The sequence below is a fragment of the Musa acuminata genome, chromosome BXJ3-9 (genome assembly GCF_036884655.1).
Source record: "Musa acuminata AAA Group cultivar baxijiao chromosome BXJ3-9, Cavendish_Baxijiao_AAA, whole genome shotgun sequence".
NCBI lineage: Eukaryota > Viridiplantae > Streptophyta > Magnoliopsida > Zingiberales > Musaceae > Musa > Musa acuminata.
In genome coordinates this window covers 43,696,354-43,723,125 of record NC_088357.1, presented here as the reverse complement: position 1 = coordinate 43,723,125, position 26,772 = coordinate 43,696,354, and the positions used below count along the sequence as shown (strand labels likewise).

General features: G+C 37.5%; 3 protein-coding genes across 6 annotated transcripts; 1 reads left to right on the top strand and 2 right to left on the bottom strand.

Annotated features, from left to right (window-relative positions):
• Positions 1-1,568: 1,568 nt before the first annotated feature.
• On the bottom strand, positions 1,569-6,487 carry LOC135648940 (transcription factor SRM1-like). Of its 2 annotated transcripts, none has more exons than XM_065166973.1 (3): positions 6,347-6,487; positions 5,550-6,127; positions 1,569-2,254 (listed from the first exon to the last, which is right to left on the bottom strand). In XM_065166973.1, exons 2-3 carry the CDS (start codon positions 5,897-5,899, stop codon positions 1,975-1,977), a joined length of 630 nt encoding a protein of 209 aa, XP_065023045.1. In that variant the 5' UTR covers positions 5,900-6,127; positions 6,347-6,487; the 3' UTR covers positions 1,569-1,974. The 2 variants fall into 2 exon arrangements, with proteins under 2 accessions (XP_065023045.1, XP_065023046.1); XM_065166974.1 differs by having other exon boundaries at positions 5,550-6,063; positions 6,347-6,458.
• A 2,066-nt stretch (positions 6,488-8,553) lies between these two features.
• LOC135648723 (pyruvate kinase, cytosolic isozyme-like) lies at positions 8,554-13,091 on the top strand. The gene is made up of 4 exons (XM_065166632.1): positions 8,554-8,697; positions 8,810-9,191; positions 11,281-11,742; positions 12,132-13,091. Exons 2-4 carry the CDS (start codon positions 8,934-8,936, stop codon positions 12,942-12,944), a joined length of 1,533 nt encoding a protein of 510 aa, XP_065022704.1. The 5' UTR covers positions 8,554-8,697; positions 8,810-8,933; the 3' UTR covers positions 12,945-13,091.
• A 637-nt stretch (positions 13,092-13,728) lies between these two features.
• LOC135585011 (katanin p80 WD40 repeat-containing subunit B1 homolog KTN80.4-like) lies at positions 13,729-25,990 on the bottom strand. Of its 3 annotated transcripts, none has more exons than XM_065169306.1 (18): positions 25,568-25,990; positions 25,150-25,280; positions 24,920-25,037; positions 24,590-24,816; positions 24,213-24,315; positions 23,028-23,098; positions 21,974-22,048; positions 21,740-21,883; positions 21,435-21,612; positions 20,810-21,310; positions 19,702-19,758; positions 19,506-19,624; positions 18,958-19,083; positions 15,429-15,503; positions 15,244-15,356; positions 14,744-14,860; positions 14,561-14,629; positions 13,729-14,314 (listed from the first exon to the last, which is right to left on the bottom strand). In XM_065169306.1, exons 1-18 carry the CDS (start codon positions 25,596-25,598, stop codon positions 14,251-14,253), a joined length of 2,319 nt encoding a protein of 772 aa, XP_065025378.1. In that variant the 5' UTR covers positions 25,599-25,990; the 3' UTR covers positions 13,729-14,250. The 3 variants fall into 3 exon arrangements, with proteins under 3 accessions (XP_065025378.1, XP_065025377.1, XP_065025379.1); XM_065169305.1 differs by having other exon boundaries at positions 20,810-21,313; positions 25,568-25,989; XM_065169307.1 differs by lacking the exon at positions 15,429-15,503 and having other exon boundaries at positions 20,810-21,313.
• Positions 25,991-26,772: the final 782 nt, after the last annotated feature.

The following is a 26,772-nucleotide window of genomic DNA, read 5'->3' as shown; positions in this document are numbered from 1 at the left end:
ATTACTTCAGGTATGCAATGCAAAAAATTAAAGGTTGTCAAGGTTTCTCATGTTGCAGATCCCCTGTTGATTGAAGAGTACAACGTTCATGGTCTGTCAGCTATAATACTCTCCAACGATGGTAGGAAAATCCAGCAAATCAAGTGGAAAGTTCTATGACAAATATTAAGCTAAAGAGAATATTTTGAAGTTCACTAGATTCTACTACTGTGATCTAATCTTCTTAAAGTTTGATGAATTCCTTCAAATGTTGATTAAACATTTTTTTATTCTAAATCCTCAACAAGAGAAAGTGGATGGATCTTGAGGAATGATTTCTTCCAGTGAACCGGATGTTCCCTTCTACCGAAGCTATTTATGTCTTTTCCTACATTGTAGTTAACTATATTTTTTTCAAGACAATATGTGAAATATCTGTATATAACATGAGCTTCTGTATGATCATTGTTCATCTGGATTTTGCTAGCGTGAGTTAGCAAGTGTTGTATCAAGCTGAACATATCTGGATTCTCAACAATGGAATTATATGTAGATGAAACAGGTAATGCTGTCAACTTTGTTATGGTGAACTAGAAGGAAATTATCAATCTCTTTGTCACGAACGATCACACATGATCTGATGTTTATTCAAGAACAATCAAAGGTTATCTGATCTGAGAAACTGGAATGGGGATCCAAAAATGTTGTTTCTGGTGAATTGTGAACCACCTGTTTATTATTTGTGCAATGGATACCAGGTTATGGACTTGGAGGAGACAGACAGACCATTCATCAGTTGCAGCCAATTCCAACTTAGAGATCAGTTTGGACTGAGAATGATGAGAACTAGAAAGAAGTGAAAGACATGGAGATGCTATGTTGCTGCAGTGATGTGTACTGTTTGGAGAGAGCAAATTACTAGTATTTTACATTCAGAACTAAGCATCTCACTGTTTACAGGATTTAAAGTAGCAAAAGACTTCAAGGAGGCTTTTCTCTGTGAATATATTCTGGATGTGGTTGATCAAACCTGATCAGGGAAAAGTTATATATATATATATATATATATGTGTGTGTGTGTGTGTGTGTATGTATGTATATGTATGTTTATATATATATATATATATATATATGTATATATATGTATATATATGTATATATATGTATATATATGTATATATATGTATATATATGTATATGTATGTATATGTATGTATATGTATGTATATGTATGTATATGTATGTATATGTATGTATATGTATATATATATATATGTATATGTATGTATATACATGTATATACATACATATACATATATACATGTATATACATATATATGTATGTATGTATATACACATATATATATCTACGTAAAAGTAAAAGATTTAAAGAGATTATTTGTATAATATTTTTAAAGAGATTATTTTGAGCAGTGATCCCAAGTTACAAATCAGATCCATTCTCTATGAGAATACAACAGAAGCCTCTTATAATAAATTGTTTATGCTTCCAAATGAGCAGCAATTACATCAAGATTATTCCAACTATCAAGAACCATGTCTGAGACAATCTTCTTAGAAGGAGCTCATGAAATCATAAAAGGAAGCATCTAATTATTTCCCTAGAAGAACCCTAGTAATAATTACAGGAAAAACCAGTACCAATTCCATCCCTATTTTGGGAGTAAAACAGTAGATTTGTTGAAGAAAATGGTTTGAGAACACCAGATAACAATCTTCACAAGTGTCTTATCGGTAGATATTCTATCTTCTCCATACTGAATCAGTCACCCTAAAGCAACAAACATACACACATCATTTACATATATTACTTTTCCTCTGTGGTTGATTACTTTGAACAGATGCAGCATATAACCATAGCAGTTTCAGCTCTAATTATGTTACATAAACAACATATCTATGTACTTCTACCTATATCCAATAAACATCACTTGTGCTTTGTACATTAACAGATTCTCTGATGGTGTCGTCGGCTTACTGGGGCACTGGGAACTGTAGCTCTGGACGATTAACTGTAGCACTGCCGCCAGCCAAACCAGTGACTGGCCCTTGAGGGGCTGATGCATCTCCATCTCCGACGCTGGTGATATCGTGGATGCTCGTCCTTCTCCGTTCCTTGTTCATTGAATTCAAACGGATAAAGTATTTCTGTGCATGACTTGCAACCTGTGTGGGCGTCCTTGATATTACAAAGTTGCGAGATATGCTCCTCCAGTCTCCTTTCCCATATTTATCAAGTCCAAGAAGAAATAATCTGTCAAAAACCAGTCAATAGGTATAGAATTTAGGATGCTGCATTTTCAAGAACTCTTAGATAAAGAATGAAAACCTCGATTTAAAGGAATGATGAATGCTTGATTTTGGATGCACAAACTTCAGGTGTTGTCCAGTACTTCACATTATAATTGATGTGCATCAATTTTATGCATTTTCACAGTTTGTCCAAATCTTATACCAACCATTGAAGAAATTCAAAGCGACGGCACCATCTGGAAAGATCATCAACCATTGCTTTGTGTTGCTCATGATTTACCACAGTTTGTGTAACATCTATTTGTGTCATGTTTTCATACCAATAACAGGTCTAAGTGCAAAAGCAGGAGGCAAAATTATGGAAAAAAAAAAGCAATGATTCAAAAGCTGCTGAGGTCCTATGGCTTTCAGAACTTGCAATTATGATAGTCATAATAGCTGAGATTATGTGATCACATATTATGATAAACAAAGATGGGGTTCTGAAGTATTTACTATTTACTAAAACTATGGCAATGATTTCAGAAGAATTCATTCATTGGCCAAAAAACCCATTATAATTAGTCTAGCAATTTGCTGTTGAAATGGTTGACATCATGCTAGCAGAAATTGAAAAGAAAAACAAAAAAGAACATCTCTGTTGCAATATGAAGCAAGATTCAAAGGTAAAAGTTGTTATTGAGGAAGGTGTGTTTAAGTTGAAAGGGACTTCCATCATCTAAAACACTTGGTCTGACTCTGACTGAGATAATACAGGAAGCTATCAGATGGATATGTCTATATGGTGCAAAGAAGCATCATCATTTCTTACTTGAATCATGTAAAGCACCAGCAATGACTTTGCAAATGTGGATGATACTGTGTTCAAACACTTCAAACAACATAGTTTCTTGGAAGTCTAAAGATGCATCTTTGCAACATCTTTGCATTTATATCTGTCTCTCAATATTCTCTTAGAGACCAGAACTGCTAAATCAAGAAAAAGGTATTAGGTTGAATAATTTCTTTAATCAAGGAAAAGGCAATTTATTTGCCATAACTTCCAAGTTTTTCCAATCAAGAGCAAGAAGCTTAGTTTTATGTGTCTGCTCTTATTTATGTTTCCATATACCAGCTACTCTAAACTGTGACAAAGCTCAACCTTCTCTGACCATTGAGTCAGTACCTTCAAAGTGTGCAATACTCAACCTTCTCTAGCCATTCAGTATGAAATTTCCCATGCTTAACCAAACAACAAAAGGAGCAATCATTCCAACTCCATCTACAAATGCTTAATCAACCTTACATGCTTTATCTAACTATTAAGAATTAAAGTTGTGTGTTTGCCTCAAATTTGGTGTGTGTGAACTTGACATCAACCATATACAAAGCTAACCTGTCTCTTTGATATGATTTTTCACTTGTCCTTAACAAGGACATGAAGAAGTTCAAAAATAGGATGAAAATATCAGTTAATGAACAAAATATTTTCAGAAACTAGACCTGCCATAATACCTTGAAGAGATTTGTTTGAGAAGGAACATCCAGCATCCCACAACCAATGAAGTTTCTAAGTCATTCTAGATTTGAACTTGGACTAGAATTTGTATCAATTATGAAGTTAAATTAGCATTTTGGCATGTATTATCTGTGTCAACTGTATATTGCCGCAAAGCACCTTAAATTTTATATTGCTTCATTAAATTCACAGATGTAACATATGAATTATTATGACCTTTTCTAATTTTCAGATTTTGTAATGGTTTATTTTTCATGCTTCACAAATATCAACTAAAAGTACCTGAAATAAAAATGTCTTAGATTAATCAGGAAAAATATGGGGCTATGACACTTAGTCGAGAAGCAGCAATAAGTTTGATATAATCTTGTGGAAGAGAGATAGGAGCAAGGTTTGTTTGTACCGAAGCGTACCGCCCATACCGGGCGGTACGTACCGGTCCGACAGATTACCGGTACGCGGACCGCCCGGTACCGTACAGTGCTATAGCACTATACTGTAGCACTGCTACAATATAAAAAATATTCGGTACACCAGGGCATACAGTTCGGTACGCCTTGATGTACCGCCCGGTACACTGGTACCGTACCGTACCGTACCAAACCTGGGTCGAAACGTCGGTACGGTATGGTACAGTGAATCTTGGATAGGAGAGTTATATCTTGAACTTATCTACTTAAAAGTTAGAAAGGATGGGAAGATGAACTGAGGAACAATGATAATGTAGCAAATTACCTGAAGTTCTCGACGCATCAAACTGTGGTGTATGGCAAGGAAGAGGAGAAGAGATTAGATTGCACATGCAGCCATTGGCTCTGGTTAGGGATGCCAACAACTATGAAATTAGAGAACAAGTCAATTGCAGGTTGCAGCTGGTCTATTTGTTCTAAATAAGAGCGCAGAATGGGTACGAAGATGATGGTGACAGTATCTGACATTTTTGCAAATGGAGGTCAATTTAGAAGTAATGAACACTTGATATTCTGGAAAAGTCAAAATAAAAAATGCATTCTATTGTAGAAAATTCATGTTCTAATTTTACCCTGATCAATTTTTAACAATGCTCTGAACTCTGAAATTGCAAAGAAAAAAAAATGATCGAAAAAACATTTACTCTAGTGTTTAGTCACTTCAATTTGAGATCGTCATCATCAACAACAACAATCTTATATTAGCTCAGCCTGTGATGATGCATTTACAGCAAAATGCTCTTCTGAATAAAAAATTTCCAGAATTATTCTCCTAAACATCTTGAAGACCTCACTGAATAGGCTACGGAAACTATGCAAGTTTAAGTAATACATCTAAGATGCCGTGATAAACCCAGTTAATGTCCATATAGATCAAACAAGACTTGGGAGTATGGCCAACTCTATTCCTATTGGAGTAACCACACAGCTCTTCACTCAGATGACTACATGGGGATGTAACTCTAGAACTCAACATATTTTGATTTTTTTTTTGTTTTACCTTGACACAGAATACCAGAAAAAGCTATTTTTCATTTAGGCATGTTTAACCTGTCACAAGAAACACAAAGTACGCTAGAAGACATCTAAGGTCCAAAAGCAAAGAGTTGGAACAAAGAATTAAGAGTACTCATAAAAGTTGAGTTTTAACATAATTTTCTTTTATAAAGGTAATCTTTGTATTATAAGCATGTTCATGTATGAATGAAGTAGCTAACATTACTTAAAAATGACTTTTTAGTGAACCCCAGAGAAATAAGACAGTAATCAGTATTCAACAATATCACATCAGCATAAATTCAAGATAAGCAGAATCATAACAAGCTCACCTGTGCTCATCCTCAGTCCATGCTATTCCCTTTCGTCGTTCTTGATCTGACCTTGATGTTCTTCCACCATGACTGGGATCACCATGTGAGTGCCCTCCCTTTTTAGCCCCACCACCTTCGACAGGAAGATAGGATGGTACTGGAACTCGGCCAGATTCGATGTCATCGATGTCCTCCACCAAAAGTTCATAGTGGTGCCTGATATCCTCGATGGACTTCCCAGGCACACCAGCTGCAATTTTCTCCCACCGGTCACCGCAATCCTCTGGGTGAGTTGCCAAAGCGTTCTCAAAGGCCTTCTCTTGCTCTCTGGTCCACACAGAACAGCAGCTTTCTTCTTCCTTTATCATCTTGCCAATTCTGTCCACTGAGCATGCAACTCACAAAAGGAAGGTGCTTTCCTGCGTCCTAAATTTCCTCTGCCTCAAACAGATGACCAGAAACACTTTCTCTTCAGCTGTAACAAACTGAGTCTGGACTACCACTCCAAATATGTCTGCTTGATGATTGATAACTGAGAAATCATGCAAAGATGGACTCTGAAGTCACACTTCGAGGTGCTTGAATAGCATCTATGCCTGCTTGGTAATTTAAAGGTGAGAAATACTGCAAAAAGGGGTTCTGAAGTGCTGTATGACCAAGTGAGGAAAGAAGAGGATGAACAAGAAGAAGAGAATGAAAACCAAGGCAACAAGAAGATGGAGCTTTCTGAAACTACAGGGAAGGCCTAAATCAAGCCCACAAGAACCAACCTGATGAAACAAGATAAAAAATTGAAGGAAGATAAGCACTCATACCTGGTAACAGAGGCAGCAAGAGGGGAGTTAGGGTTTGGTCTGGGAAACCGAGAGAGACCAGAACAACCAGAGACAAAGCCTGATGGATTTGCTTTGTACAAAAGAAACAGTTTTTATAGGTCCTGTTCAAAGCTTCAGCTCCTGAGATTACCAAGGCTGATAACCTCTCAAAATATCCCAATTGGTTTTACCTTTGACCTTGCTGTAAAAACCAAAACCTCCACCAATCCAATATCATCAAGAGAAATACAGCAAGGTTTTACCTTTGGCCTTGCAGTAAAACCCAAAACTTCAACCAATCCATATCAACAAGACAAACACAGCAGGAATCATGTGAAGCACAAGCATAAAGACCACAACAGCCAAGATTCCAATTGTAGATCCACTTGTGCTACTTCTGTCTGTTGCCACCAAACTGATGGATTGAGCACAATAACTTGAAACTGTTTGCATCATGCAGAGCAAAGAACATTATTTAATTAGATCACAGTCAAAATACAACAAAGACAAGCCTATCAAAGAGTAAAGAAGATTTCATTTTCCTACCATATCACATCAACCCTTAATTTAATTAGATTGTCTAATCCTTTTTAAAGTGGATGGAGTGTATCAGCATCAGTATGACACATCTTACATGTGTTGGTGGTTGACTTCAGACTTACTCCAAACAACCAACTAGCTTTTATATCTTCAGCCATGTAAACTAACATCTGACCTCAGTGAAAACAAGAGAGGAAGTATAACAGAAGACAGAACTTTTCCAAGTAAAAGATCTGTTTAATCTTCTATGTCCAAAGAGGAGATATGATGGATGAATCCAACATCCTGCAGTCACCTGCTGTGGAGTTAAAACTTGAATAAGACCCTATCTAATCCCATTTGAAGGAAGATTGATTGAGCTTAAGCTGCCAAAGAGAATGGTCAATGCAATCTTGACTTGGGACTATGATAGCTTTTACAGAAACCTAAACATCCTGTGCTTCTTGCAACACATCAGACAAGAACTGGCCAACCATGTATAACAAGTATGCCCATTTAAAATCAAGAAATACAATTCTTTTCCATTGCAATCTGACGTCTTCTTGAAATACAAATTTTGGACCAGAACTTTCAAGAACCTTCTACTTAGATCTGATTTGTCTGGCCCATGAAAACCTCCTTTTTCATCTACAATGGAAACCATCAGAAATTATACTTTGCTAAAAAATAGAGAAATTATTAAAAATACCTAACCAAAATTTCCCTGTGCCACAGTATCCCAAGCTGTGGGCTAAAAGTCTCCTGTCAGAATCCACCCACGCCCATTGAATCTTTGACCAAGCGGCAAGCGCAGTAGGACCTCAAAATTACATATTCACCCCTACGAAATTTCTTATTCCCTTATTTACCCTCTTCTTTTGATTTTTTTCCATACATACCCCTGAAAAGTTAAACAGCTTAAAAACCATATGCCAATTTTTTAAGCTTAAATTAACTAGTATTATTTTCATAAAATAAAAATATTGAGGATTCAACTAATTCAATGAAGTAATAAAGGATACTTGAGTGTTAAAAATAAGTGATATATGTTAAATATGTATGAAAAATATATGTTAGATCTGTAGCTGTAATGTTCTGAGGGGTAAAATTGTCATTTAAAGAGATCCGAGGATAGAAATGTAAAACCGTCAGGTAATGCATGCTGTCGCTTTGGTCGGCGCACCTGTCCGGTTATAGCCGGACAACGAACGAACTCGTCGTCCGGCGCGACGCGATTCTTGAGACAAAACCGGCAGCCTGCTTTGCACACATTGTAAACCCACGCGCTGCGCCCCACGCGTCGCCCGACACCGTGGGCGACCATGGTTCCTTCAGGGCTCATTTCTTCCTATTTGTGGGATCCATCCTTTCTCATGAATCACAAGACAGGTACGGTACCGTGTAACTTCATGAGTAGGTAAATGAATTATCCCTCCCAAACTGGTGTGCTCTGCCACTCGCGACGGAGTGCATCTGACCGTACGTCTTGCACATCGGACGGCCCAGACGTTTCCTCGCTTTTAAAATACCATGGGTGCGAAGATGCGCGTTTCTCAGCCCCGCGGAGATGTAATCGAATGCCTTCTCGTGCCTCTCGTGACGGTGTCCATCGGACCGCACATCACACGTATCGGACGGCTGAGGCCCCTGGGCCCGTCACCGGATCACATTCGAAAGCCAAAAAGCATCCGCCGTCGGATTTAGACATTCGCGTTTCTCGTACGATTCCCGCGGAGAGGGCGAACTTAAATGGCGCCCCAGTCTATCGTGTTCCGCACGAAGCCACGGTGAAGTGGAAGAGAACGCCGGAGGAGGAGGGAGCGCATTACTAGGTTTCCATTTCTGCCTTCGTTTTCTGCTAATGGATTGATGATATGGTGAAGAAGTTGATCTCTTGTTTTTGCTTCTGATCTTTGATCCGTTTACGATCTGCTCTCCGATCAGTTGGATCTCCAACTCAGCACTTTTTACCTTAAAGTTGGCACCTTTGATCGGTTTTCCGCTGCCTTGGAGTCGGACATCATCGGTTTCATTTGTGTGGGATTTCGTCTGGGGATTTTGCGGGAGGATGGCGAACATCGACATCGAGGGGATCCTGAAGGAGCTGCCAAGCGACGGGCGCGTGCCGAAGACGAAGATCGTGTGCACGCTCGGGCCGGCGTCGAGGTCGGTGCCGATGCTGGAGAAGCTGCTCAGGGCGGGCATGAACGTCGCCAGGTTCAACTTCTCGCACGGGACACACGAGTACCACCAGGAGACCCTTGACAACCTCAGGGTCGCCATGCACAACACCCAGATCTTGTGCGCCGTCATGCTCGATACCAAGGTCGTCTTCCGTTCTCTTATGATCCTTCATCTATTGCTAATTTATCGCATAGAAATGGTCTATAGAGTATCAATTGGTCTAACTGATGCAGAATGCAGGTTTGCCATGTTGCCGCATGCGACCATGATGACACTGTGTTGGCATGATAGCATCTTGTGGTTGTTTTGTTTATCTTGCACATGTATTGCCACCTTCTAGTGATAAGTCATGTCCTGCTACTTATGTGCTGATCAAGTTTATTTAACTCATCCCCTGTCACTTTGAATTAGCCTTGTATAATCTTCAGGCAAGTGTTTTGTAAGCCTTGAATATTCTCACTATTCTGATTTTAGTTGCTTATTTTTTCTTTTACTTCCCTGGAATCATATTGGGTATCTCAGCTGACGCAGACTTTTTGCTGTTGAATTGCAAATTGGTGATGACGAATGTAGATTTTCACTTGCTCTGTTTGTATTAGCATTTTACTTTGATACTTAATTTGTCTGTTTTAAGTTCACAGATACCTTTACTTATCCTCTCACTTTGACATTATATATATATTCATGCAAATTGATCAGAGATCTGGAATCCTTTGAGCTTTCTTGCCAAGATGAGCGAGCTCACTTTGACTGTTATGTCATTTAGTTGGTGGATTTAGCCTACTGGTTCATGATTCCAATAGCTATTACTAATTTTCATGAAAATGCTCCATGATCTTATTATGGTTCTCCACTGGAGACTTGAGACAAATTGCCAGATCTTGGAGTCTTTTCGTTATCCATCCATGAACAGGAGGAAAATATGATTCCATAAGTGAGAACCAAAGATCCATTCGATAATTGTCACCTATGAATTTCAAACCATCACACCAAATAGGTTCATTTGAATCCTTTTACTTCATATTAGAAATCTGCTTAGTCATGTATACGCAGTATAGTAATATACTTGTGGTCTAATGCTGTTGCTGGATATCCTGCCGTCTGAAGTGAATCCTTTATAAAGACTTTAGACCTCATTAATTACCCAACTAGATTGACCAAGTAAAATACAACTAGTCCTGTCAGAGCTAGGCACAGAACTACAACTTCATTAGAAGAAATGAAGTTATTCCTCCATCTATGAGTAGACTATAAATTTTGTCATTGCATGAGAGGTATGGCATACAATTTAGTATGGCTAATCTATTTAGCCCCTTCTCTTTGATGTGTTACCTTTTGAACACATATCATTTTCTGCTCTCTTTTCTAAATGGTCCATGGATATTGAACGTGGTTGATCATATTTAATGAGCCAATCGGGATGTATTCTGGCTCTACATGTAAATGTTGGTTATAGTTTTTTTGTTTCCCTTGATGGTCAACCTGCTATGCATGTAAATGTTAGTTAAACATTTTGTTTCCCTTGATGATCAACCTGCTAAGAAGTTCCATTGTTCTGGAACTTAGAGGATCATGCTCATGGTTGGGGATAATTGCACAATGCAACGTTGAATATTTTGAAATTGCTTGAGACTGCCATATGTTTATCTAGTTGACATCTTTTGGTTTCTGATTCCATTATCAGGATATTGTTATCATCATCATTTGCAATCTCTGATTGATTGTTGTTATTCTGTGTTGATATTTACCAGTCCTTGATGGCCCAACCAATTACGCAGTCACCATTCAGACAGATCAACCTGGCTGACCCAAAAGGGCCTTTTTCTGGTTTCAAAGCATTCCTATGAACTAGTATGTGGATCAAAATGCTTATTTAATGGTATATATGATGCAGCCCGAGGTTGATTGAATCATTGATGGGCAGAATCCAAATTGAGATGTTTGCAAATTAGGATTTATCTAGATTATAGTTTTCTTTTTCAGATTTGATCAGATCAATTTCCGTAAATAATTTGAATATATTCAAGCTCTCTCTTAACTAGATAATGATTGATCTTTCAGCTTTATTTCTTATCTCGTAGGTAGTGGGGTTCCTATGTAGTAGAAGTGTTTCGTTTAATTTGTGCTGATTCCAATTCTTTAATCTTCTTTTGCAAGATTTTTTCTTTTTGATTTTTCAGTCTGTTGATTAATATGCCATGCATATTGCTAACCTGTTTGTGTTGTCACAGGGGCCTGAGATTCGCACTGGCTTCCTGAAGGATGGCAAACCTATCCAACTTACAGAGGGTCAAGAAATCACAATTAGCACGGATTACAGCATCAAGGGCGATGAGAACATGATTTCTATGAGTTATAAGAAGCTTCCTTTAGACTTGAAACCTGGGAACAGCATCTTGTGTGCGGATGGTACAATAACCATGACTGTGCTGTCATGTGACCCAGGTGCTGGAACCGTGAGATGCCGCTGTGAGAATACTGCAAAGTTAGGTGAGAGGAAGAATGTCAATTTGCCTGGTGTTGTGGTGGATCTCCCCACACTGACAGAGAAAGATAAGGAAGACATCCTAGGATGGGGTGTTCCTAACAACATTGATATGATTGCACTGTCGTTTGTCCGTAAAGGTTCAGATCTTGTTACCGTTCGGAAGGTTCTAGGACCAACTGCAAAAAGCATAAAATTAATGTCAAAGGTCTGTATTCCAAACCTAGACTGTCATGCAGCTTCTTATCGCACTGGTATACCTAAATTTTCGGCCAATTATTTCGGAAAGCATCAATTGTCTCTTATAGATGTAGACATGTCTTGCTTATTCAAATATCTGGAAGCATTAGGTGTTGTACACACTTGCTTTCGGTGCTAGTATTAATCAGCTTTCAGATTAACCGGCAGTATCGCATCTGTTTTTCATGCATGGACATGATTTCTTGGTGTACAAGGTTCCTTAAGTTATTCCTTCTTAGACTGATAATATTGTGAGCTCAGCTTTGATAATTCTTTGTTTTACAATCTTCTATCATGAATAGATCGTAGTGAAATATTAATGATTCATATATTTGATTTTGCTATTGGTTTGTGTAGGTTGAGAACCAGGAGGGTGTGATTAATTTCGATGATATACTAAGGGAGACAGATGCCTTCATGGTTGCTCGAGGTGATCTTGGGATGGAGATACCTGTCGAGAAAATTTTCCTTGCTCAGAAGATGATGATTTACAAATGCAATCTTGCTGGAAAACCTGTTGTCACAGCCACTCAAATGCTCGAATCCATGATCAAGTCCCCTCGCCCAACTCGTGCTGAGGCCACCGATGTTGCCAATGCTGTTCTAGATGGCACGGACTGTGTCATGCTCAGTGGTGAGAGTGCAGCCGGTGCATACCCAGAGCTTGCAGTAAAAATCATGGCGCGGATATGCATCGAGGCTGAGTCCTCCCTTGACTATGAAGCCATCTTTAAGGAGATGATTAGATCTACTCCTCTTCCTATGAGCCCATTGGAGAGCCTTGCTTCATCTGCAGTTCGCACAGCTAACAAAGCGAGAGCCACATTGATCGTCGTCCTGACTCGCGGTGGCACCACAGCCAAGTTGGTTGCCAAGTATCGACCTAGAGTTCCAATCCTATCAGTGGTGGTTCCAGTGCTGACGACCGATTCATTCGACTGGAGCGTCAGTGATGAGGGCCCTGCAAGGCACAGCCTTATCTATAGGGGTCTTGTTCCCCTGCTGGCTGAGGGTTCTGCCAAGGCTACTGACTCGGAGTCGACAGAGATGATCTTGGAGGCAGCACTCAGGTCAGCAGTGGAGAAACGACTTTGCAAGCCAGGAGATGCAGTTGTTGCACTGCACCGCATTGGCATTGCATCTGTCATAAAGATCTGCATCGTGAAATGATTCGCAAATGTTAGAAAACTACTGCAACTTATCCTGCTGATGATTTTGCTATCAATTTGCTGCCTTTATGTGTTGTAGCAACAGCTTACAGGCAAGTTCTTACTTGTCATAATGAGTTGGGAATTAGAGGGATCCATTTTACTTGAAGAGTTACATCTTGTTTCATGTATTTTCATGGATTCCATGCTTTTTAAGCAATTAAAGAGGCAATTAATGAAGATTGAAGTTTGTGATTGCATGTTACTCGCAAATTATTTTGATGAGTGTCTGTGCAAAATTATATTGTCATCAATATCAATCTATTTGCTTCTGATCACAGTGATAAAAAGGTTGGCTGCCTCTGCAGAACCTCTACAGATTAATTGACACAGAACTGAGTTTGTCATCAGAATCACTTTGCAGGGATCAATAACATGCACTGAAAGAGGCAGACAAGCAGATCAGTCCACGATGGAACACAATCATCATCACAGAAAACATAATTCGATGATCATTTTTCACATAAACACTAGTCATCAAGCATTGGTGACAGCTAAAGGTAGACATCAATACCTGGATTTGCAAGTGTAGCATGAGCCACAATGTTTCAAGATTTTAACATGCCAGCCCTGAGTTCTTGCTTCATTCAGGGTTAAAACTTCAAGCATTTTGATTTCAATGGTTACTTTGACTACAAGTCAGGAAACAGCAGAAGCAGCAGCTAAACAGAATTTGCATTTTACCTAGCACAGGACTTGCAACCAACAAATCTTGCAGACCTGAAAGATGCAACAAGAAGAGCAATTTCTGATTCAAATTTGTTGATAAGCTTTCACTCTTTCTTTTTTTCTTTGGTTGTTCAAATCATGATACAAGAAAGAAATAAAGAAAAAGTCGCCTCTTAGCCTTCTCAACCTAACAATTGAAGGCCTCGGCAACTTAATCCAATTCCAAGCAAATAAAAACTTTACTAGGAGCGATTGTCACAATGAAAAAATACAAACACCTCATATGCAGCCAACCTTTGTAGAGGACAGCAAAGCCCACTCTTATGATGACACAGCAGTTGTGTTCCAGTTGATTCTCTTGAAGTATTGTGGAACTTCCTTGCTGTACTGCTTTCGTAGGTATATTCTCTTCACATGCTGCAGAATGGACTCAACTTCGCTAATTGCATAGATGTCAGATCACAGTTAGAATGCTTAAGGGCAGCTTCGGCACCCAATTCTGTAAGGCCCGTTGTATGCGCCCAATGATTAGCTTGTAATGGGGAGGCAAGTGGTCTAAAGAATGGCAAATCCACTATACAAGTGTACATATATGTTAGTCACAACATGTTCTGGAGGGCAAGATTCAGCTCCTTCGCAGACTTTGCAATGGACCCTCCTCGTCTGTCAAAGTCCAAGCCAAATGCATTTAGATTTTTTTATATATGGGAGATTAAATTTTACTGAAAAAAGAATGGCAAGAAATAATCTGTCATGATTTCATCTCTAATCGATCTAAGCAACAGTTTTTGGTCATTGGGTGTAAAGTTTTGAGTATTTTCCAATTCATACCAGTATATTTTACATTTCAAAGTTAGTCGTCTCTTGTTACTTCGGCAGTAATCATATAAAAGTAAGATTATAGATCACCTTATCAGCAAAGAAATCCTATGCTTGACCTTCTCCAGCTCAATGAAGCACGAGTTGCACCGTTCCAGCCTATAGTGAATAGAGAAAATGGTTACGGAAGCACATTACTAATGGTTCGTTGTAGAAGCAGAGCTCTAGAAGTTGGTAAACTCAACGAAACAAAAAGACCACATGAAAACAAACCTCTGCTCTGCTTGAAGATCAACACCAACAGACGGACCTGCTGACAAGGTTGTGCTGATCACAGGACCAAAGATCCTGACAAGCTTCAGCAACATTTCCAACGAAATACCAAGATGCCTGCAACGGAGAGAGATGGCAAGTGATGTTATCACAATTAGTTTGCGCTGGAAACAATGTACTAAACCAACAAAATTGCTAATCCTCAACCTCAATGCATACAGTAGATGGATCTAGACACAAGTACAAGTACCATCCTCAAGCTCAATGCTTGGTCTTGAGGCATGAAATACCTAAAACTATCTGCTTTACCAAAGGTTGACAATGGACTAGGATGCCCTAAAAGCAAGCCAAATTTAAGGCAGAATAACATAAATAAAAAAATATAGTAGAGAAGTCTAGGTAATTAATCAATGAATGGCTCCCAGATACAACAACGCTGAGACTATTGACTATTGGATATACAAGCAAGATAGCCACACAAGGAACTGATGGAAGCATACCTATCCATCTTACTTTCAAGAAGGCTAGTGAGGAGAGGCAATAGAGCTGTGCATATATCCAGAGTGATGATATCACTTTTATCCATTAGAGAACTTAATACATCAGCAGAGACCTGCATTTTATTATCAAAACCGTTAGAGGTAGAACTTTGATATCTGAAAACACAGCAGAGTAGAGGTCATACAGCATGATCAGACATCTTCTCGATTGCACTAATAACACCCTTGATGTCATTTCTTTCCCAAAGTCGGTAAACTATCTGCGAGTTGTACATAAAGCTTGGACATCATGCACATGGTTAACTCATTTTCAATCACTTCTTAAAATTCTGAATAGCTTATTAAAAAATAAGTTTTGACTTTAAAAACAATGAAAAAATTTTGTGCAAACATGATGCTGCCAACTTGGAACAACTTTCAGCAAATGCCAAGAAAGTTTCTATATTTTTTTGTGCCTTCGTTGTTTCAAACTGAACAAACAGGGAAACGATAAGGGTTCCTAACAGAAGAGAAAAAAGAGCTGAGGTGTTCCGTCAATAATATAGGAAATCAATTTAACTTCTGTTGTTAGGAAGCACAAATATTCCATTGCATTTAATATCTAGAATTGTATATTACTTTTCGGAAGTCAAGCATGACTGAATAAGCATAAATGTAAAGAGGCTTCATGACAGGTTACTATGGCCAACAAATATCCTAGTTTAAGAACCAACAAAATAAAATGCAAAAAAATCTTTATAAATTTGTAAATCAAGTAAAATACAAATAGCCAAATTTATGACAATATGGTGCTAAGAAGCAGATTTCCAGTGACGATGAAAAGTATCACATATTGTAATGTCCATGGAACCAAAATATTCCAGTGATACAAAGTCCCCAATAGGGCAGTCACAATTTTGGACATCTTGCAAACAAATAAAAAAGAAAATGTGCCTTTGAGTTTAATCGGATCAAAGCAATTGGCCCTCACTTAAAGATACAATTTTGTGTAAAATCATATGGCAGGTTCTATCCGTTTTTTATTCAAGAAAATATGAGCAACTGAAACATAAAACTGTTTGATGCATGAATGCTTTTAGAGGGGACAGATCTTTAGATGCCAAAGTAGGTTGCTCCTTTGTTATCTATATAATTAGGGTGAGTCAAGGGAAACAGTCTCTCTACCTACATGACCCTCAAAAGGGCAGACCTTGTGCACCGGGCTGTCCTTTTTTCTATGAATGAAAACTTTTAGAGTATTGGGAATTCAGAACTCAAGAAACATGCCATGTACATTTTGGGGCTGATGAGAACAAGCACAGCTTTATTGAATCATATAAGTGAGAAACATGAGCAACAAAACTGTTTCAGGTCAGTAACTGATTACCCAAGGCACAGACTCTTGATCAAAGATTCCAATAATTGATCAATATTGATCGATGATTCCAATTGTTTCTTATAGCAGAAATGGGAGTTTCAGTGTGAGGACAGATGTTACAGATCTAGAGAGGTTTTTGTACAATTTCCTTGTGCCCCATATAGTTGGGACACATTCTAGATTGTTGTTGTTGTTTGCTTGTACCCCAAAGTGTTATCACACAGCCTGCTCTACAGAATCACAAGACACAAATCATTTTAACTAAGATATAAAATTTTAGGCTTGTTAGTTTCATGATAACCCATGGGAAGCCAATGAAGGTGACAAGTAATGTTGCAAGTAGCATGTGGTGGCAGGTGGAAACCTAGCATATTTATAGGTTTCAAATCCGTGAACCCAAATCAAGCTCACTAGCATAAATTCACAAATATACTGTTAAAAAATTTTGTTTTAATAGGATAGAATTTTCCATAAAATTTTCATGTAGTAGAGTATCAAATTTATACAATCAAACGCATACAACATAAAACAGAATCAAGACCCAAAATGATATACATCTCAGATAGACTCATCAGTAAACATAATAGTGCAATCCAACTACAATCTTTGCCTTATCATCATCCCTCATTTTGTATTGTTAGATATTAGCAAAATTATCATCTCAAATTGTTAGCCTAGGATCATTGAGAATATAACCTGGTTTGCTTTAAGATATTATTTTATCAGTCAACTCAACCATGTTCTAGTTATTCATAACAAGCGGATGCTAGCTGGACCCAAACGGGCGAGTTGCAACAGTAACCATGCGGCGGATGGCCATGTCGATGGCCTGCTGGGTTATGTAGTCGTAACAAGGTGGCTGACAAATTAGCTTGTCTTGGTCAAAGCCTAGATTGTGCAGAATTTTTTTGGGTTTACTCTACTCATGCTGGAAGAGATTCGCCAGCCAGGCCATGCTAAACTCACATGTGAGGAACTGACGTAATTCAGCCTTGGAATTTTGTCTTCCTAAATAAAATGGTCATGCCAACAGTGGCTGCACTAGTATATGCTGATAACAAGGGCCTTGATCTGATAAGGTGTCTGCTGCAAACCTAATGCCAGGAACCTTCGGAGAAGTCACAGTAGTGGTACGGTACCTGCAGAACTTAACCAATACAGTGGCCACCATGACGATTGATGTGATTAAGAACCTCAACAACAAGATCGATGTCCAAACAATGAGAGCAAGGTTGGTGTACATTCATAGATTACAAGATCGGAATTGGGATAAGGATTAGCTAAGGGTCGTATGAGCAGAATTGGCAAGATCAATCTGATTAGATTTATAAGATCAAGATCAGGCAAGAAAATAACTTCAAAATGAATTAAAATAGTATAATATCAGAAAAATAAAATTTTGGGCAACACAAACATTATGTACTTAAATATTCTTTAATCCTCATTTCACAACACAACTTAAAAAATACATGTAATGAAATTATGGAGACTAAAAATTACATAAATTATAACAACAAAAACGAATAAAATTCATTAAAAATACTTATTAAAAAAAAAGATAATCATATTGATGGAGATAATTATTCCACTTATTGAGTATAGAAGATACAAAATCTATCATCCTATAATACTGAAGATAACAACGATGAAGTGTCGGGTGATGTGTGTGTGTGTATATATATATATACACATATGGCATCTCTCCTTTTTATGATACAATCGAATAAACGATATTAAGATCTATACTCTATCCTTCCCTTTCCTCTCCCTCTCCTTATTTGTCTCTCACATGGTGATTGGACAGTGAACATTGCAATAATTGTAGTACACAACAACATGTACTTTTCTTCATAACTGATTTGGATCTGAATCTGCCAAATCGAATTGGGACCGACCAAAGGCAATTCAATCTATCCCAACAAATTGGGTGTCAACAGAAAGTGGATGGAAATTAGCCAAAAAGCAGCCAAGAACCAATAGGGATTTCTTAGAGAATTGGTTGGATCATCAATTTTGCGAAAAATCTGGTGATGTCTATCTATTTTACCTTTCCTGATTCAGAATCTTGTTAGGAAGCCAAATCAACCAATAAAAGGAAAAAGAGGAGACATAGGACATGAGTTTTTGGCTAAAATTGTTATACACATATAACAAGTAAAAGAATGACATCCAAGGTGCATAATATCAAGCAGCTGAGCCAGCAAAATCATAGATTTCCATTAACCTGAGGGATAATAGGTAAAAAAATTATAATTCAGTTGACTAGACTACATAATGCATATTATCTTCACTGTTATGCCATTGGCATTCTCAGCCACTAAAAATGCATAAGAAATTAACAACATAAAAAATTTTACCTGTAGTTTGGTCAATCGAGACTGTGCCACATTTAAGAACTGGTCATGTTTTTCCAATACAAAAGAAATAGCATCTTCATCAGAAGCAGGTACAATCTCCTTTTCAGCAATTCGATTGTGACCCCTCTGTTCAATTCAATGAAGATAAATACTGTATTAGATTTTTTTCTGAAAGAAAAGAGATGATTAGAACAGTGGATTGAGAACAACTCAAAATTTTATTTTTCCAAATTCTGAAATAATAGATAAGACAAAAAGCTGGAAAAGTTACTAGGTCGAATGTACAACAAAATATAAGGAAATGACCGATGCATAAAGGCATAGCCTGTTGGTTCTCAACCCCCAATGACTAAGAAGTTTTATGAGGATAAAACAAATGCAACTAAGCTGAAGGATAAGAATCATCAACAATACTTTAGAATTCATGCATAAAAATGCTTTTAAGTTTTAAAGCTTGCAGAATCAATCTGATACAAAGTTTAAGAAGTCAAATTCAGATGCACAACCAAAGCTCTAGACTTAAAGAAAGTGACATGTAAAAATTTTACCAAAGAATACAAGGAGTTAGCACCGGCCATTGTCTCAGAGGAACTACTTAGTCTTGGTCCATCATAGGTTGGAGAACGTTCCCTCCTTTCCCAGTTTGCAACAAGTGACTTAGTTCTTCCTACAAGTGCAGAAAATTATACAAAGTATGAAACACAATTATATAAGCACCATTTAGAATAAGCAGGTCATATATACCTCCTTTTGGAGCATCAAAAGAGCAGGCTTCCTTTGGCTTATGGACTCTAATGCTATCTAGATATAACAAAAAAACTATATAAGTACCGATCACACATCCAATATACTGTGCATAAGTTCAATAAATAAATTGGTTATTGCATTACATTGAAATGTCAGCATATACAAGGAGAGGGTTCCTCACTGATCATAAAGATTGAAATGTCCCTTCAAAACTGGAAAGGGAAAAAATCCCTCTTCAAAATCCCTTAAAACCAATATTTTTGAAGCAAAAAATCCTAACATCTTTAGTATAAAATGTCCAAATTCAATGTTAGTTTATCACTGTTTGTTTTTGGATAATCAAAAACCTATATCAACTGTTAGAAATATATTAGGGACATGAACTGGTAAATCTCCTCTGTATTATAGCAAAGGCTATTTAAGCCAATACAGGGTACATGCAACATCATAATGTTGACCATGCAATGCCATTTATGAAATACCAAAATGATTGTGGATCTTTCTTCCTGAGAGGACTTTGACCCCCAGTTGGTTCTTTGATAGTACAACTTTGATAGTGAGCAGTTAAATATACATTTATATTTGTTTATGAAGTTAGTACTAGGTACCAAGTTATGAAATAATGAAAACAAAATGATGATTTCATTTTTTATTATACATATGTGTTGCCTCTTCATATCAATCATAGTATACATGTGCCACAAGGCTATGTGCTTGGCATAACACATAAGCATGCATCAATGATCAAGTACCCTGTCAATACCTTGCCAACCAACAACATGCAAACCTTGTAATGAAAACTAAAAATGAACATTTGCTGTTACTAAAAATGATAAAAGTTTAAAGTGTCACTTGTCATACTTATCACACACAAAGTTACGAGTAGGATTAATTCCAGGCAAAAAAGGTACATAACTTCTGTGTGTTGCTTGAGAATACATGAGAATTAACAACATACACCACTAAACAACAAAATTTGATGTAACAAGCAAAAACGAAAATGCTACAGAGAATATGATAATACAAAATATCTAGCTGTAACACATAAAAGATAGATCAAGGATTAAGGGCTCTCACAACATATAACAATAGGATTCAGACTTACAGTTTTCCTGATCATAATTTGCACTTGATTCTCTGAATAGGTTTGCTCCTAACCTCCTTGTTCTAACACGTCTAATATCATTCAAGTTATTTTCTCCAGCAATCACTGGTTGAGTTACAGCATTGCAAGAAGAAATAGCAGTTTGTTCCAAAAGTTCATTATGTTCAGTACCCACAGACTGAACGGACATATCTGCTTTGTCTGAATCATCTCTGATGTTTGATACCTTCTGAAAATTAGCAAATTTTGATTGGATATCATATGGTACTGTTCTTCCAACCCCAGTGCTCTTGGTAGAATCAGAGGACAGCTCAAATCTGGGGCTAGTTCTTGGGACAACGACAGGAAATATTTCAGATTTGTTGATGGTAGGAAGATTGGTCGTAGCCTGAGCTTTTGATGAACTTCTTTTTACAGAAGTAACAACAGGTGCTGTTGTTATTGTAGTTGCTTTTTGGCCAGCACTTGTTGCAATTCTTTGAGTACCAGGAACGACTGCAGCTGCTTCAGTTTCAAAGCATAAAAATTGTGAATTCTTCCATATATATTCTAGTGCTTTGAACATATTCAGTATGGCAGCTTTACAATTAAACAAAAGATATATAAAAAAAGACCAGAAACCCACATGCTACTTGTTTTGTCTCCTTAGAATTTGGTTCTGAACTTTGCGATATCGATAGCCTCCCCATACTAGACTTTATGTTGTTATCAGCTTGCAGAGACAGATTACCACTTGATGTAGACTTTAATTCTGAGTGACCATTTGTTATAACAGCACTAGCAATTGCATATGGCTCAATACGCTGTAATTTATAACATTGTGTTACTTTTGTCAATTTACATACACAACCAGGTACCATGCTCAATATTTCTCCAAAAATGATAAACAATAGAACACAAGAAAATTAAGAATGAAGAGTTAGAACTCACAGAGAGGTCTACAACCCATACTCCAACACAGCTTTGATTGTATGAACATCCAAGAAGTTTTCCCTCATGAATATTCATATCTGATAGTCTAGACCATCCCACATCCACTGCATCATGGCATCTTATTGGTTCCCAAGAAAAAATCTGGATATAACTAAGGTTAGGATCTGTAAAAGCTCACCAATTACATGTGCAAAAAGATTTATCATAAAAAAAAGAAACAACTGAGTTTACCTTCAGACTTTCATGCAATCCACAAAGCAAAGTTCTCCCATCAGGATTAAATGTCATAGAACGCACACCAGAAGTCTGGAGACAATCTTATTAAGTGAGCAGCACAGTTAACTACACTTAGAAAAAAATAAAACTGCATAGGACATGGCACAACCATACTGAAGTCTATGAAATCAATTATTCAAAAAAAAAAAAGATAACCAAGTGGTTTTCAAATGCTTCATAATTTATTAGTTTGTTGAACGACAAAAGGCTAGTGCAAAGAGGACAGCACTAGCACAGAAAGCGGGAACAACTGATAGGATGTCTACTATAATTCATAACTAGCAAGGGACTCCTGTAAATGCAGGGTCGGGGAGGTTTGGACAGGTCAAAATATGCAGCCTTACCTCTGCAAGCAGAATTGAACGAACTTTGATCACATGGGCCAAAGAAATCTTACCACAATGTCAAGGCTCACCCTTAAGGCAAATATATAAGAAAATGTAAAAAAGAATGGTAACGATTCCAAGAAGAAAAGCAAGTATGACAAGGAAACTTGCAGTTACATGCCTTGATGGAAGTTCTTAGGTGGACAAGCAGAAAACTATACACCCTAGGCCCAAATTTTTTAGTGTGTTCAAGGTCCAATTCAGAAAGCACCAGCCTTTTCAGAGTCAGACTCACACATTAGTCAGCAAGGCATGTCAAACCCATGTCCTAGCTAGTCTAATGTATGAGAAATCAAGCTAGGCCTCATCTTATTTTTCAAATGAACAAACTAAAACCAAGCCCTGAATGGACTGAGCTTAAGTTGTACTGGATTGACTCTTTCTACTGTATCAGCAGAGAGACCTGACACCACACGATTCCCTGTACATCACGGCATGCCTAAGAGGTATAACCAATTCAAAAAGTCAGCGACACAAATATTCAAATTATATACATTGAATAAGATATCAAATCGGGTCCAATTAGAAAAAAGTCAACAGAGCTTCAACGAAATATTATACAGGACTTTGACCAAACAGTTTCGGTGAAAAACCAAAAGAAAATATCAGTAAATTTTTAATACCTCAGGTCCAGCAGACCCTATTAACTCAAAAGTTTCAAGATCCCAGAACTTAACAGTTCTATCAGCTGAGCCTGTAAAATATTTGTTTAAAATTCAGTTTGTGACAATTGAAAACATAGACAATAACTAACTACATTTACAACACAGATCTTGCTCAAGTTGTATATCATGCAATTCTTCATCCACAAGCAAAAGATATGCCCGCAGATTAAAGAAGACTATACAAATGCAAGAATATGCAACAAAAAATTAGCAAATGTACAAAAGAATCTTCGTAAACTACATAAAATGTATGTATCTAAAAATTTAATCTTAAAACCATTATTAGCAGCACTTAGCTGACAAAACAAGAAAATGCCTATGCAATGCAGTATATCCAACTAATATATAAGATGATTCAACAAAGTTGCAATAGATGGAAGATTCATGACCTAATTACCTAGTAGCCCATAAAAAACTGTAGAGTCAGTCTAACCATGTAGTATTAACATTCATACTTTTCATTAAAACTGTATTAATTGACATCAATTGTCCTTAAGTTTTGGTCAATGTCCTTAATATTTTCATTGAAAGAAAGGTGACATCTAGTGATCTCAATTGGTGGGAGATGCGTCATCAAAATACAACAATTGCTTTCTCTATGTTGAATTCAGAACCATTTACAGTATTTGCAATAGCAAATAGAATAAACAACGCTACCTAATATGAAGAGGAAAAATAAGGTATTCATAATTGAGATTTGGAACATCAGAACAAAGCACAAAGCAGAGGTACCATAGGAGTGAGCACCAAAGGCCGCTTATCTGATGCAACACAAACAGTTTTCTTCCAATACAATGAATAACTAAACGCTCCAAAAACAGAGTTCACAACAAGAATGAGCCATCCTACCAACCAAACAACAGTAACTAATGGATTTGAGAAAGGCCACAGATTCAAATAAGCCAAACCACTAAAAGCTCACACCACATGTTTGAAGATCCATTTCAACCAAAACAATCTAATACATACATATATGTTAATTCAAGCTCCCTGATCATCAGATATAGGCAGAAGATGACATTAGCATGAGATATCAGATGTTTGAAAGTCCACACTCATCTATATACAATTTTGCAAGCAATAGATGTTTGAAAGTCCACAGTCTCTTCATAATATAATCCACAGTTTGACACTCAGGCTAACCTGTTGCCAGCAGAAACTCATTAGGATGAAAATCAATGCACTGAATCTGGCCCTCATGGAGCTTGAAATCATGTAAAAGCTTTCCAGCAGTAAGATCCCAAAGCTGTTGATAAGAGATAAAGGGGGGTTAAGGTACTTATGATTTTTAATTTATTCCGCCTATGTATATGTAAACAAGTCAAATCAATTATGATAATAAAGAAAGAATTATCATAATAAAGCAACAGGTTAAGGTACTTCTCCAGCATGATAAGTTCAAATGCTCACCAAACGTGACCACTTAATCAAAAATTTCAATCAAATAAGTGGAAAGAAAGTATTACTTATGAATTTCATTAGCGCAATCAAAGATGTGAACCATAAGGTTGAGGCAAAACCTTCACAATATTGTCTTCCCCGCCAGAAACAACCCACCGCCCATCAGGGGTGAATTTAATGGCATTAACCCCTCGTGTGTGACCTTTGTATGTATGGATGCATCCTTTTCTTCTGATATCCCATATTTTTAGATTTGTATCCAGTGACCCAGAAGCAAAGAACTCTCCAAATGGATGAAAGTCAACAGCTATACAGTTAGACCTGTGGCCAGTTAGCGTGCGAACGACTGCACAAATCAAATACAAGAAGAACCAATCGTATAAAACATCTTGCTTATCTTTCTGAAATCATCTATCTAAATACTGCTAAAATAAAATAAGGTGTCCTACTCTTTGCCTCTTCCAAATCCCACAACTTTATTGAGCCGCTAGCTGCACCAGCAGCCACCAACACCTCTGAAGAATCAAAACTTACTGACTCAACCGCACTCATATGACCAGATAAGCTCTGCAAATGATCAAAAAGGTACACAACAAGTGGACATCAGAAGTAGAACACTTTAACATACAGATAGGTAAGACAAGTTTGGGCCGGTGGGACGAGCTAGAGGGGCACCTACCATTATGGCATTGGGTTTTCCAATAGCCCAAATATTGACCTTGTTATCATCTCCTCCAGTAACAAGAACCCTCGAAGTCTTCCTTCCAATCTTTAGGCAGTTGACATTGGAAGAATGTGCCACAAATTCCTCTAGATTTACTCTTGTCAAGACTTGCAAATATCACTTCTATAAATCACAGAGATCCAAAACTTCAAACAGAATAAGATCTTACGAACATGAGTGTAGCAAGTTAACCGGATCGAATGACCAAGAATGGACTGAACAGGCTTGCCAAAATAATGTTCGAAAAATCAAAGAAAATAGAAAAAAAACGATTTTGATTCCAAAGATGGACTTCCCCTAATTACCACGAAAAATACCCTAAGGGAAAAAAAAAAAATTTGAATTCAACAGAAGGTGGGCAACAAAAGGATACGTAACTTGTAGGCGCGCTTGGTGGTCGCCATGAAGCTGGCGTCGGAGAACCAAACCGCAACCCCTTCTTCTTCTCCCTGCGCGGACGACCAAACAATCCACGAACTGCGAGGCGGAATCAACCACGCACATCATAGATCGGGCCGCTCCAGCCCGCGGCGGACCTCAAAATGCCGACTCCCCAACATTTCCTTCTTCGACGAATCTCCCGCGACCAATCGGCACGCTAGCGAGAGACCACTCCACCGCAGGCCACAACCGACCGCCGCCGCCGCCGCCCGTGGCACCTCCCACGACCGCTACCGCGCTATAAACCTGCGACGAAAGGCCAAAGGTGCAATCTTGGGGAAGAGGGAGGGAGGGAAGAGGAAATGAAGATTTCTTGACGAAGGGATTGTGTGTGAAATATAAGACTAATAAACCTTCTCTCCCCCCAATTCCTCTCACCTCTCTCTCAAAAGAAAAAACATTTTTCAAAAAGAAAACGTTTTCCTTCTTCTACTACCACTGCTACTAAAAAATAATTTCCCTTCTCTCATAACTGTGTACAGTTGTGCTGCACTCCCCAAAGAAAAAAACATTTTTTTCCTTCTTACTACCACTAAAAAATAGTTCCCCTTTCCTCTATAATAACTTATACAGTTGTGCTGCATTCTTAAACCTTTTGGTTTATGTTTCCCAAGTAATTAAGGGAATGATAGATAATGTGTTGTGGGCTTTTTATCTTGCCTTAGTGTCACTATACATAAATTTTATTGGGATGGATAATTATTTTTAAATTTTGATGTTAATATTATAAAAAAATTAAATATAAAACCTATTTATGATTTAATTAATTTTAAATATTTCATGTATATATCTAAATATTTGTTGGGATGATGTGACATAATACTCTTAGTGTTTCTAATTTTTTATGTGATAATGATAAAGAATGTGAGAGGAAAAATGAGAAATTCTTTGGGATCTATCACTAGGGTGTACAATAAGATAGATTTGTGTTTGGACTTTGACTTGAGTTAATTTAGGGATATTTATGAGTGAAGAAATTGATTTTCTAGTAGGTAAAGAGTGTAATTTAAATAATAAACTCATGATTTGTTTTTAATTATTGCTCTATGAATATTTTTCTTTTGACAGTGAGGACTTCTACCCAGATTTGGTGATGTGATCATGGATTCTGACAAGGTGGGTTGACTTTAATCATAG

Coding starts and splice junctions, on each gene's coding strand:
- LOC135585011 (XM_065169305.1), bottom strand. CDS start 25,598: ATGGCGACCACCAAGCGCGCCTACAAGTTAC. Junction 25,281..25,567: donor CAAGCGCGCCTACAAGTTAC/GTATCCTTTTGT, acceptor GAGTAAATCTAG/AGGAATTTGTGGCACATTCT. Junction 23,099..24,212: donor TGAGTTTCTGCTGGCAACAG/GTTAGCCTGAGT, acceptor AATATTTTACAG/GCTCAGCTGATAGAACTGTT.
- LOC135648723 (XM_065166632.1), top strand. CDS start 8,934: ATGGCGAACATCGACATCGAGGGGATCCTGAAGGAGCTGCCAAGCGAC. Junction 9,192..11,280: donor CCGTCATGCTCGATACCAAG/GTCGTCTTCCGT, acceptor GTGTTGTCACAG/GGGCCTGAGATTCGCACTGG. Junction 11,743..12,131: donor GCATAAAATTAATGTCAAAG/GTCTGTATTCCA, acceptor TGGTTTGTGTAG/GTTGAGAACCAGGAGGGTGT.
- LOC135648940 (XM_065166973.1), bottom strand. CDS start 5,899: ATGATAAAGGAAGAAGAAAGCTGCTGTTCTGTGTGGACCAGAGAGCAA. Junction 2,255..5,549: donor TGGACTGAGGATGAGCACAG/GTGAGCTTGTTA, acceptor GGTTTTTGACAG/ATTATTTCTTCTTGGACTTG.